Source organism: Bos grunniens, chromosome 14 (assembly GCF_055505025.1).
Source record: "Bos grunniens cultivar Pamir isolate PY7600 chromosome 14, Bosgru_T2T1.0, whole genome shotgun sequence".
Taxonomy (NCBI): Eukaryota; Metazoa; Chordata; class Mammalia; order Artiodactyla; family Bovidae; genus Bos; species Bos grunniens.
Genome location: NC_141178.1, coordinates 65,894,563 through 65,907,973, shown reverse-complemented (window position 1 = coordinate 65,907,973; position 13,411 = coordinate 65,894,563). Strand labels below are relative to the sequence as shown.

General features: G+C 35.7%; 1 protein-coding gene across 2 annotated transcripts in view; it reads left to right on the top strand.

Annotated features, from left to right (window-relative positions):
* ATAD2 (ATPase family AAA domain containing 2) overlaps positions 1-13,411 on the top strand; it is a 63,329-nt gene that overhangs the window by 37,767 nt on the left and 12,151 nt on the right. For both annotated transcript variants that reach the window (XR_015140922.1, XM_086337083.1), the window contains exons 14-20: positions 448-607; positions 1,444-1,534; positions 2,223-2,537; positions 2,864-2,996; positions 3,550-3,736; positions 4,397-4,582; positions 10,941-11,076. Coding sequence is in view for 1 of the 2 variants with exons in the window: in XM_086337083.1 (XP_086193209.1) it covers positions 448-607; positions 1,444-1,534; positions 2,223-2,537; positions 2,864-2,996; positions 3,550-3,736; positions 4,397-4,582; positions 10,941-11,076 (1,208 nt within the window). In the remaining variant the exon portion in view is untranslated. The remainder of the gene's footprint in view (positions 1-447; positions 608-1,443; positions 1,535-2,222; positions 2,538-2,863; positions 2,997-3,549; positions 3,737-4,396; positions 4,583-10,940; positions 11,077-13,411) is intronic.

The following is a 13,411-nucleotide window of genomic DNA, read 5'->3' as shown; positions in this document are numbered from 1 at the left end:
CTCTGGACACTAAAAAGACCTAGAAGCAATCACAGTCCAGTATATTCTGTTTTACTTTGGCATCCTTTGATAATGTGTACACAATGAAGTTTTTGAAGCTTTTTTTTTTTTAAGTTTCTGTTTATCTGCCTAATACTTGTGTATATATATTTTTTATTGCATCCTTGTTTGAGAACTCCAGAGTTCTATGTGAAATTGTGCTTTATGAAATGGCTTCCAGGATCCATTTGTAGCATTCTAAAAAGTGTGTTTTCCATTGATTTTAAATGTCTGTGTGCCATGTAGTATGTTATTTTACAGATTTTCGTTTTTAAAAGTCTATTGAAAATAGTGGGATGTGCTGAGAAAATTTATTCACACATTTAATGTATTAAATCTTCACAAAAAAAGAAATGATGTATTCGGCTTCTATATAGTTAATCTCTTCTCTCTTATTTTTAAATTTAGTTCAATTGTTTCCACCTTGCTAGCTCTTATGGATGGATTGGACAGCAGAGGAGAAATTGTGGTCATTGGTGCTACCAACAGACTGGATTCTATTGATCCTGCTTTACGAAGGCCTGGTCGTTTTGACAGAGAATTCCTATTTAGCCTACCTGATAAAGATGTAAGAATTTAACATCACTCAAATTTTGACAAAATTGATTGTGCTTATCTTGAACAAGTCTTAGTATAGTGCAAATTGGAAGATTGAGTTTTGTATGTTCTGAGGCAAAGTTGTATGATTAACATTCAAGTAGGTATGTATGTATTTTTAGAGAGGCATTATTTAAAGAATAGAACTCAGATAATTTTTTATTTTATTTATTTCTTTATTATTTGGGGGAATGCATACCTTGTGGCATCTTAGTTCTCCAACCAGGATTTTAACCCAGGCTCATGACAGTGAAAGTGCCGAGTCCCAAACACTGGACCAGGGCATCTCTGGACGTGCACCTCCGCACCCGCCCCGCCACCCCAAGCACAGCCTTTGCTTGTTAGTCATATAGCTTTATTTTGATTCAGAACACATGGCCTAACAGTCAGTCCTTAGCCAGTTCATTAGACTTGACTTTTTCATGGATACAACCATATAATTCTACCCAGTTACTTTAAAGCTGCTGAATATTTTGAGAACCAAGTACGAAAATATGGGTAGAGCTGTCAGTATGCAACAGTTTTTAATATGTACAATAAACAATAATCCAGCAGTTAGTTAATTTTTCTCATTCACATTTGTGATGACTAGAACTTGAGCACTAAAAATGCAGTCTTATTTAATACAAATTTCTTAAGCTCATACAAATATATCATTTTTTTCCATTTTTAATGTTTCATATTTCTGTTTATATTAGGTATTGACAGCTTTACATTTTTAGATAACCCAATTATCTTAGATTAAAGTTACCCTAATCTAAATAGCACTATATTATTATAGAAAAATTAAATTGTTTTTGTTTGTAGGCTCGAAAAGAAATTCTAAAAATTCACACAAGGGATTGGAATCCTAAACCACTGGACATGTTTCTGGAAGAACTAGCAGAAAACTCTGTTGGTAAACATTGCTTTAAGTATTAAAAGAAATATTACATGCATTTAAAAGATGGAACAAGTTGTAGTTTTGCCAAGGTTTAAAGAAACCTTGTTTCTTGTTTAAAGAAATACAAAGTTAGATTTGTTTCTTATTTATAATTTGTGGCATGTTTTCTTATAAAGTCCTAGATACCATATAGAGGTGTTTAATATCTTGACTGTCAAAGAATTTGAGAATGAAGTTAGATCTTTTGCTGTTTACATTTTTCTAATTATCCTGTTAAGTATTCTACATAAGCTATTGCAGGTAACTCTTACATCAATCCTGTGAAGTAGGTAGCTTTATTCCTATTTTACAGATATAGAAATGGCTGAGAAAGCATAAATGATTCTCTAAAAAGATCACACATCTAGTAAATGACAAACTGGAATTTGATCCTGATTATCTGATTTCAAAACTCATGCTCTTGACCCCTGCGCTCTGCTTTTAGTGCTTGCGTATTTCACTCTCAAAAGTTGATTGATTTGTTAGGGGTTATTATCAATCATGTGAGTTCACTGAGGGGCTGAGAGACATTTTAGCCTTATTACTCCTAAATATTTTGCTACTATATTGCTAGGCTGATGTTTAGTTTTCTTTTAACCATTGTCTTGCTTAATATGGTGGTGATTTACTTTAATTTTTTTTCTTTTTTGGTTGCCTTGGATAGGATACTGTGGTGCAGATATCAAGTCAATATGCTCTGAAGCTGCTTTATGTGCTCTGCGTCGACGCTACCCACAGATCTATACCACTAGTGAGAAACTGCAATTGGATCTCTCTTCAATTAATATCTCAGCTAAGGATTTTGAGGTAGCTATGCAAAAGATGATACCAGCCTCCCAGAGAGCTGTGACGTCACCTGGGCAGGCACTGTCGACCATTGTGAAACCACTACTGCAGAGCACTGTTCACAAGATCCTAGAAGCCCTGCAGAGAGTGTTTCCACATGCGGAAACCAGGACAAACAAAGCGTTAGACTCCGGTATGAAACTTGATTGACTGTTTAGTTTTCATAGTCAGTAAAACTAAGTATTTTGTACATCTCAGTAATGTTTCTTTATGAAAGAGACTCTTGAAAGGAATTTGGTCATGCCTTTCCTAGATATCAAGGAAGTTTACTTCACAGATTTCCCTAGACTTCCTTTATTTTAGGTTTGAAGTGCATTTTAAAATTTACTTGTTATTTATATGTACACAAACTTTTTTGAAAAAAAATCTCATTGGGGTTGCTAACTGAAGCATTATGTGAAGATCTACTTTGTAATTGAGAAAAGCTACTAATGTACACTTTTTTTGCTTGCTTTACAGATATTTCTTGTCCTCTCTTAGAAAGTGACTTGGCATACAGTGATGATGATGTTCCATCGGTATATGAAAATGGACTTTCTCAAAAATCCTTTAATAAGGCAAAAGAAAATTTTAATTTTCTTCATTTGAATAGGTACATTTCCCTTGAAAATTTATATATATGTATATATATATTCATTTGGAGAAGGAAATGGCAGCCCACTCCAGTATTCTTGCTTGGAGAATCCCAGGGACAGAGGAGCCTGTTGGGCTGCCATCTATGGGGTCGTGCAGAGTCAGACACAACTGATGCGACTTAGCAGCAGCAGCAGCATATATATTCATTCTCATGTGAATTCCCTAAAACTAAATGAAATTATGCTTGAGAAGATAAAGGATGCCAGCTAATTTACTTTTTTAAAAATTAAAATATTAGAAAATATTTTGTTACAGTTGTCATGATGTTAGAAACTATAAAGTATTGTTTCTAAATACTTTTCTAAATACAGTTTTCTAAATACTTTCTAAATACAGTTTCTAAAAATCTGTAAAGTTCGATTATTTCCAAGAGCCACATGAATCATGCTGCTATGATTGACTGGCCATATTGTCAAAACTTTTGGCTTATAAAAGTTCATAATTGATAATTGGGAGAGAAATTTAAGCTTTTTTTCCCTAAAACATAGGTTATTACTCATTTCTTTCAGAAATGCTTGTTATCAACCTATGTCTTTTCGACCAAGAATGCTGATAGTGGGCGAACCAGGATTTGGGCAAGGTTCTCATTTAGCACCAGCTGTCATCCATGCTTTGGAAAAATTTACAGTGTACACTTTAGACATTCCTGTGCTTTTTGGAGTCAGTGCTACATCTCCTGAAGAAACATGTGCCCAGGTAATTCATTGTTGCCCAGTAAGGTGAAATAGTCTTCCAGAGACAAAGTCTAGAATTGCTTCATTCTTTTTTATACTGTGTTTTTTGGTCTTTCTGATTTCTGACTTCATGTTTTCAAAACAGAACCATGCCTAACTGCTTAGTTATTAAAAAGTATGACTTTAAATCCTTTTCCACTTCTTAATTACTATGGGACTTAGGAAAGTTTATTAAGTCTTTCTGCCCCATTTTCCCCATTTGCAAAATGGAAAAATCAGTACTTACATGATTATTGTGAGAATTAAATGAGTGAAGTACTTAAAACAGTGATGGCTATGCAAAAAGTATGCAAATATTCTGCTGCTTCTTTTTTGCTATAGTTATATTAAAAGTTTGTAAAAGTGTTTTATGTATTTTTATATTTAACCTTGGTTGCCATAACAGAAAAGTCTTTTAGATTTCTTGAGCTGTTTTCTAATTGCTTGAAGCAATTATGTTTTTCTAAAAATGAAACTTTTATAAAAATATTCAAAAACAAGATGGTGGGATTGGGGGAAGCATTTTTTAGACTTAAGGGTTTTATATGACAGTTCTGGGAAGTTAAATTGTTCTAGATTTAAAACGCACACTGCTAATGTGCTGACTCTCTAAATGTATGTAATTGTTTTCTCTCTCTACTAGGTGATTCGTGAAGCTAAGAGAACAGCACCAAGTATAGTGTATGTTCCTCACATTCACTTGTGGTGGGAAATAGTTGGACCAACACTCAAAGCCACGTTTACCACATTATTACAGAATATTCCTTCTTTTGCTCCAGTTTTACTACTTGCCACTTCTGACAAACCCCATTCCACTCTACCAGAAGAGGTAATTTGTGGGAGAAATCATTATGCTTTAGAATGGAATATTCATAATCAATATAATTTAAAAAGAGATATTCAGAAACTATTAGGAATTTATGGGGAAAAAATTCAAGTCCTAAAGAGGTGAATAAAATTATAAGGAAAAGTTTTCCTAATTAAAGATACCATTGCTAGCTATGTGATACATAAGTTTGTTGGGCAGCACATGTGTCAGCATTTGTTGTGTATATGTACAGTGAGACCAGAGCTTTCCAGGTGGCGCTAGTGGTAAAGAACCTTCCTGCCAGTGCAGGAGACATAAGAGACGTAGGTTCGATTCCTGAGTCAGGAAGATCCCCTGGAGGAGAGCATGGCAACCCACTCCACTATTTTTGCCTGGAGAATCCCATGGACACAGGAGCCTGGCGGGCTGTAGTCCATAGGGTTGCACAGAGTAGGACATGACTGAAGTGACTTAGCACACATAGTGAAACTACTTTATAAGTTTTTTTTCTCTAAATGGAATATGATACATTACTGTTCCATAACTACTTTATGTATCTTATGTGTTTTTTAATATGTAAGTCTTATTTATTTTAAGAGCACCATAGTCTTTGCTGTTGTATTGGTATACCATAATGTTATTTATCCAAATCCTTATTGATAGGATTTCAGCTATTTTCTAATTTTTTTCTGTTGAACTGCTACAGTGAGCATTTTGGGGTTTTAAATCATATAAACATTACCATGTGGATTTTTTTAACATGCATTCCGAAAAGTGGAATAACTGTAGCTTAGTTGAAGGGTATGCACACTTGACATTTTTAACAGTACCAAATTACTGTCCTTCAAATTTGTGCCAATTTCGATAACTACCAGTGACCAGGTTTGTTCTGTTTCTGCTTATAATACTATTCTCTTATGGCAGGAACACCTCTGCCCATCACTGTCTTTTCCCTTACTCTGCTTTTTTTTTTTTTCAATTAGTTTATTTTTTTTTCAATTGGAGTATAATTGCTTTTCAGTGTTACGTTAGTTTCTGCTGTACAAAAACGTGAATCAGCTGTATGGATACGTATATTCCTTCCCTTTTATGCCTCCCTCCCACCCTCATCCCACCCCTCTGGTTTGTTTTTGTCACTACTTGACATAACATATTAATTTGTTTGACTCTGTCTCTCCTAGCAGAATGTTAAATATGTGAAGTCTGGACTTTTTTTCCACTTCTCTATCCCCAGAGTACATAATAAGCATATTGTAGGCTTCTGTGTGTGAGAGTGTGTGTATGGTTTTTCCATACCTTTAACAGAATTAATGTACAGTTTATAGAACACTAGTAGGAAGATAAATTCAAATATTTAACTTAAAAATACTTTTGAGCACTTATTCTATAACAGACATGGTTATAGGCATTGGAAATATAGCACTGAACAGTTTAGACAAAAATCTATATCCTCCTAGGGCTTACATTTTAGTTGGGGGAAAGACAAACAAGAATAAAATACAATACTAACCTGTCACTATGGAGAAAAATGTAGCTAAGCAGTGCCAAAAGTGTGGTACGGTCACTGTGTTAAATTTACTGGGTTGGCCTCACTAAGAAGATGGCATTTGAGCAAATACCTGGAAAAGGTGAAGTAGTGGCCCATTTGGGTATCTGAGGGACAAAGGTTCCTGGCAGAGGAACAAAGGTTTCTTATGCAAGTATAAAAGCCCCAAAGCAAAAGTGTGTCTGATGTGTTAGAAAAATCACAGAAAGTCTAGAGTGACTAGGCCAGAGGGAGTGTAAGGCCGAGAAGGGGTTGATGGCAGGGAACTATCAAAGGGCCAGGTTATGTTCCCGATGGCAGCTTTAGTAGCTGTGAATTACTCAACTAAGAACCAAATAAATTGGGAAATGAATATTAAGTGTATGTTAAGTCTAGATTCTTAGGGTGGTAAGAGTCCTTAAAGGTTTCTAATCACCTAGTTCTGGACTCTGAATTCTTTCTTTTGTGTAATAACACTGTCACAATTCATTTTGTTAGTTCTGACTCCTAAAAAAAATCAGCTTATTTTGAGAGGCTTCCATTTCTTAATCTCCGTTTGTTTCCCAGGTACAATAGAGAACTTGTCTAATCTGTCTTCATCATGGCAAGCGCTTTGTATGTTTGAACATGCTTTTGCATTCATTTTTATTTCCTCACTCTAACCCAGGCTTCTTCATACTAAACAGTTCTTCTATGATAAGATATAGTTTTTAGGATTCTTAAATACAATGGAAGTTTATTTCTTGCTCACTTACAGTATCAGGTAAATGACTGGAGTGACGGCTGTACCCTCCCCCGTGTAGTCGTTCCACACACTCAGACTGGGAGAGCATGCTCATTTTCATCACGTGGCTCTCCAGATTGTTTTCATTCCACCCAGCTGAAAGGATTGGCCCTTTCTTGTGCCTGGTTTGAAAGTGATACACATCATTTCCTTTCACGTTCCATTGGCTGAACCTCGCATAGCCATACCTAACTGCAAGGGAGACTAGGAAATATGATATAGCACTGGGCCCAAAAGAAAGAGAACATGAACTGTGACAGTAGCAAGCTCTGCTGCACATCACACATATTTTTAGTTTCTTCAAAATTCTAGTCACTCGCTTGAATGTCTTTCTCTTTATATTCCTTTTGAAAGGCTGTACCCAGAATGAATTAAGTACTTTAGCAGTGTTCTGATTAACGGAGTAAAGGAGAATTACTATTTAGTAGCCACATTAACCATTTATGTATTGTACTCACTGTCAATTAAAACAACATTATTTCAAAGTTTAAAACAAAAATAAGTTTATACTCTTGGTAATAAGTAAGGGAGACTAGCTGAACTTTATATGGATGGAGGGAGGTTGAATGGAGAAGGCAATGGCACCCCACTCCAGTACTCTGTCCTGGAGAATCCCATGGACAGAGGAGCCTGGTAGGCTGCAGTCCATGGGGTCGCTAAGAGTCGGACACGACTGAGCGACTTCACTTTCATTTTTCACTTTCATGCACTGGAGAAGGAGATGGCAACCCACTCCAGTGTTCTTGCCTGGAGAATCCCAGGGACAGAGGAGCCTGGTGGGTTGCCGTCTATGGGGTCGCACAAAGTCGGACACGACTGAAGTGACTTAGCAGCAGGGAGGTTGAAAAGCCATAATCAGTTTAATCTGGCATAACTTTATCAAGAATGTGGAAATTCTGTACTTAAAATGTTTTGGCTTTTTTTTTTTTTTTTTGCTATAGCTTCTTCTTTTTTATGATAATATTTCCTAAGTATGTCATTGTGAACTGGGTTGAGTAGCCCAGCATCACCCTGTCTGGGAGAGTGGAATGGGCACCGGACCAGGAATTGCTGGTTTTATAAAATGAATAGTCTATATGGATACAAATAAGCAAGTCTGCTTTGAGCCTTACGTAGTCTCTATTGTCCTTGGTGAGCTAGTGATACTGTGTCTGTAGCATTGGACTGTAATATATATGAGAAGTACTATGTATTACATTACAATCTGTCCATCTCAAAACTGCAGTCAGAGTACCTGTATGCATGAGCACTAGTAGACCCTAACAACTCATGAAAAAATGAGAAAGAATGTCAGAAATAGATTAGAAACTTGGGTGAATTGTGAAACACAAGCAGTGAGGATTAGATTTCAGAGTATGTGCATCAAAGGGCTGCTTTGAAAAATGGCAGTTATTTCTAGCTCTAGATCAGTGCTAGGAGGAAATTAAGAGAGTCCTTGAACAACTTTGTGTTTTTTGGCTTTCTTCACTTCTGGCCGTGCCAGACAGTAGTTGGCAGAGTTTGTCATCAGCTAGATCAGTGAAGGTGGACCAAGGACTAGTGTGGCAGGGCAGTAACTTAACCTTTAGGTACTGAATGGGAGGAGTGGGAAGACCCTGTGCCCAGGAAACAAATTACAGGCACATTCTGTTTCTAATATAGTCTACCTTATTTCATAATCACTGAAAAAGAAACTAGAATAAACAGAAAAAGCATCTATGAACAGTCATATTTGAAAGGCAAAGATAAATTTATAAATAAGCATTTGAGGAAGGACAGTGCCATAGAAAATTATATCCATGCATCAGCAATAGATTGTTATGGAAAAGAACCATTTGAAGACATTACTAATGAAGTATCTCCTCCCAAATACAAAACCCTCCAGGGCTAAAAAGACACAGATGAAGAGTGAATTAGCAAGATGAGGGATCATGAGATCAGGAATTCTTATATAATACAATAGGACAGAGATCTGAAAAGTGAGGGGAAAATTAAAGGAAATAGAGGAGATAGATTCAAGTCTAACATCTATTTAATGGGATTTAAGGGCAGAGAAAAGAAATGTAGAAGAAAAAAATAGTCAAATAATTCAGCATTTCATAGAATTAAAGAATACCATAATCTTCAGATTTAAAAGGTCCCCTGTTCTAACTGATGGATATAGAAAGACTGATATCTAGATAAAATTTTAGAACATCAAAAGTACAGAGAAAAATCTAAGCATCTTCCCAGAGAATAAAACATTACTAGAAAGGACTAAAAACAAATTGCTTCTACATTTCATTGGTAACACCAGCCACTACGGAGGCAACTGAGCAATATTTTCAGTTAGAAGGAAAATAATTTTGAATCTGTAATTTTCTTCCCAACAAATTAACATTTGAGTGAAAGAACAAAATATATTTTTGACCATACAGTGCCTAAGAAACTATTACCCACAAACCTCTGACTGAAATATTAAAAGATAATTTCTCCTCTTGGTTTTTTCTTTTTCTTTTTTTGGCAGAAGTGGCATATAAGAAGCAGTTCACGAAGAAAACAGTAAAACTTGTCACAAAATTGTGCTTGTTAACTTTTTTTTTGAGGAAGAGGGAAAATATTGCCTCAGGTTCTTCGAACAGAATACTCTTTAAGCCTGATGCAATCAATGTGATAGACACTAAATACACAAAAACACATTTAAAGTTATGTGGAACTATGTTGACCTTGGTTCTGAACTCAGAATGGCAGGCAGGAAGGACATCGTGAAGGAGAAACAGGAAGTAAAAGCACCTTCAGATTTGTATCTGATATGTAGATGTTGATTAACTTTACAGTTTGATAGAAAAAGAAGCTTAAGGATATATCTGTTAACACTTGTAACAGTGAAAGAATAGAAATACAGCATAGAAATAATACATAAAATATCTGTCCTTTTGTGACTGGCTTGTTTCCCTTAGCAAGTGTTTTCAGTGTTCATCTGTGTTGTAGCCTGTGTTCAAATTTCATTCCTTTTTAGGCTGAATAATATTCTGTTGTATGTCTGTACCACATTTTGTTTTTCTGCTCATCTGATGATGAGCATTTGAGTTGTCTTTACCTCGTGCCTAACTTCTGAATAATCCTGCTATGGTTATTGCTATGCAAGTTTATTTTTTTTTTCTTCCAGTTTTTTTGGATATGTATACTGGGTTACATGGTTATTCTTTGTTTAACTTTTTTGAGGAACCAGCATACTGTTTTCCACAGTGGCTGCACCCTTTTAATTCCTACTGGCTCAGGAGATCTAATTTCTCCCTGTTTTTACCCATTCTTACTGTTTTCCAGCCTTTATTCTTACTGAACAACCACTTATTCTCATATCTCACTTTGGGTTGTAAAAGTGAATTAATTGATCTCAGTTCAGTTCAGTCACTAAGTTGTGTCCAACTCTTTGCAACACCATGGACTGCAGCACTCCAAGGCCTCCCTGTCCATCACCAACTCCTGGAGCTTACTCAAACTCATGTCCATTGAGTCGGTGATGCCAGCCTGCCATCTCATCCTCTGTCGTCCCCTTCTCCTTCCACCTTCAACCTTTCCCAGCTTCAGGGTCTTTTCCGAGTCAGTTCTTCACACCAACTGGCCAAAGTATTGGAGTTTCAGCTTCAGCATCAGTCCTTCCAGTGAATATTCAGGACTGATTTCCTTTAGGATGGACTGGTTGGATCTCCTTGCAGTCCAAGGGACTCTCGAGAGTCTTCTCCAACACCACAGTTCAAAAGCATCAATTCTTCAGCGCTCAGCTTTCTTTATAGTCCAACTGTCCCACCCATACATGACTACAAAACCCTTTAAGTAAAATATCACCATATCAGTTATTGTATGAATTATAGTTTGGAGTCTTGAGTTCTAAAGAAGACCCCATGGTTTTAGTTCCTTATCCACTGCATATGTGATGTATACATAAGTTCAGTATAAGTAAAAGATTTAAGAAATTACTCATTACACAACTTAGATTGTTATTACAGTAATCTACTGTTGCATTGAATGATTGATACATAGTATGTATGTGTATACAACATACATATATACACACACATATATATAATGCATCTGTTTTCTTTTTTAAGGTACAAGAATTATTTATCCATGACTACGGAGAAATTTTTAATGTCCAGTTACCTAGTAAAGAAGAACGGACACAGTTTTTTGAAGATTTAATTCTGAAGCAAGCTGCTAAGCCTCCTATATCCAAAAAGAAAGCAGGTTAGTTTCTGTATCAAAGTTAATATATAATAATTTTGAGAAAGTGGAAATGAAACATCAGTTAATGGCATTGCCATCTTCTAATAGTCACTCAGTTGTGTCTGACTCTGTGACCCCATGGACTGTGGCCTGCTAGGCTCCTTTGTCCATGGAATTCTCTAGACAAGAATTCTGGAGTGGGTAGACATTCCCTTCTACAGGGGATCTTTCTGACTCAGGAATCATGTACCAAGAGAGATCTTCAACTTAGCCATCAAAAGCCTGAATAAAGTTAGGCTGAAAAAAACACAGAGGATGATTGCAGAGAAGAAAGCATTTAAATGAGAAATTAGTATTAAAGATACTTTAAACAAGATCACATGTATTTTGAAATTAAATGTCTACTTTTAAATGATGGGTGTATCTAAGAAGCCATAACAAGGAAAATTACAGAATATTTGTAATAGAATAAAGACAAAAAGAATTTAGCAGAATTTGTTGCATGCAGCTGAAGCTGCTCAATGCAGGTAAATACAATGTGGAGTCTTAAAATAAGATATGAAAACAAATAATGGACACTAGCATGAAATTTTTTGAAATTTGAACAAAATCTGTACTTTTGTTAGTAATACTGTATCATGTGTTAATTTCCTGTTTTTTTTTTTACAACATATTATTTCTTTATATTCTCAGAATTAGATTAGAAGTTTCAAGCCTCATTCAATTTTTTTTTTTTTTTAATCACTGGGGCTAAGTCGCTTGAGTCGTGTCTGACTGTGCAACCCCATAGACGGCAGCCCACCAGGCTTCCCCGTCCCTGGGATTCTCCAGGCAAGAATACTTGAGTGGGTTGCCATTTCCTTCTCCAATGCATGAAAGTGAAAAGTGAAAGTGAAGTCGCTCAGTCGTGTCTGACTCTAGCGATCCCATGGACTGCAGCCTACCAGGCTCCTCCGTCCATGGGATTTTCTAGGCAAGAGTACTGGAGTGGGGTGCCATTGCCTTCTCCGCCATTGCCTTCTTCTTCTTTCTTTTTCTTCTTCTTCTTTTTAAATCACTAAGATAATGAATTTTCTTTAGCAGTAATACTAGGTACTAAACTGCGTGGAACTGTATCAAAGTTTTGAGTGAATATAAATTAGAAATCTGGCATTCTGTTCATACTAAGTCAAACAAGTGGAATCAAAATGTCATAAACTTTTTTATCTAGGCAAAAATTCATAAATTCTCTAAAATACATACTATATATAGGTATACAGAAGCTTTTCTACTACATTTGATAAAGGCTTGAGAAAGAATAACAACAACAAAGAGAGATGGAGAAATTGGAGAACATAACTAAATGAAATGGGAACACGGAATATGAAATAGAAGAAGTGAAACTAGATAAAAATAAAACATCATCGTATAGTCCAGTTGTTTTTAAACGTGGCTGCTCATTAGAAACACATCTAGAGCTTCAGAGAAGAATGGCAATAACTGGGCATTTGTATTTTTAAAAAATTCTAAGATAATTCTGTTATGCATCTGAATTTTAAAAAGTAGTTACAAGTTTTTCTATTAAAATAGTCATTTTAGTGATACAGAATTCTATTATTTTCTGTTGACCAATCATGATACAATAGTATTAAGGGAATAATAGAACATAACCATAATAGTAAAAGATGTTTATCAGTTTTCACAGTCAAGAGCCAGATAAAAAATAAAAGATAATTGCAGTTGCAAACCATAAAGGAAACATGATTAACCTAACACTTTAAAATAATTGCGTACAATTTAGGGATTAAGTAGAGTGATGTGGTAAGTGGAAGTGCATATATGCACATGTTCTGATCTGCCCAGCCAGTCTGTGTCTTTTGGTTGGTGCATTTAATCCATTTACAGTTAAGATAATTATCAATATGTGTGATCCTATTACCATTTTCTTAATTGTTTGGGGTTTATTTTGTGTAGGTCTTTTCCTACTCTTGTGTTTCCTGCCTAGAAAAGTTCCTTTAGTATTTGTTGTAAAGCTGGTTTGGTGGTACTGAGTTCTCTTAACTTTTGCATGTCTGGAAAGCATTTGATTTCTCCATCAAATCTGAATGAGAGTCTTGCTGTGTAGAGTATCCTTGGTTGTAGGTTCTTCCCTTTCATCAGTTTAAATATATCGTGCCATTCCCTTCTGGCTCATAAAATTTCTGTTGAGAAATCAGCTGATAACCTATAGGAGTTCCCTTGTATGTTATTTGTCATTTTTCCCTTGTTGCTTTTAATATTTTATCTTTATCTTTAATTTTCATCATTTTGATTACTGTGTGTCTTGATGTGTTCCTCCTTGGGTTTATCCTACCTGGGACTCTCTGTGCTTCCTGGA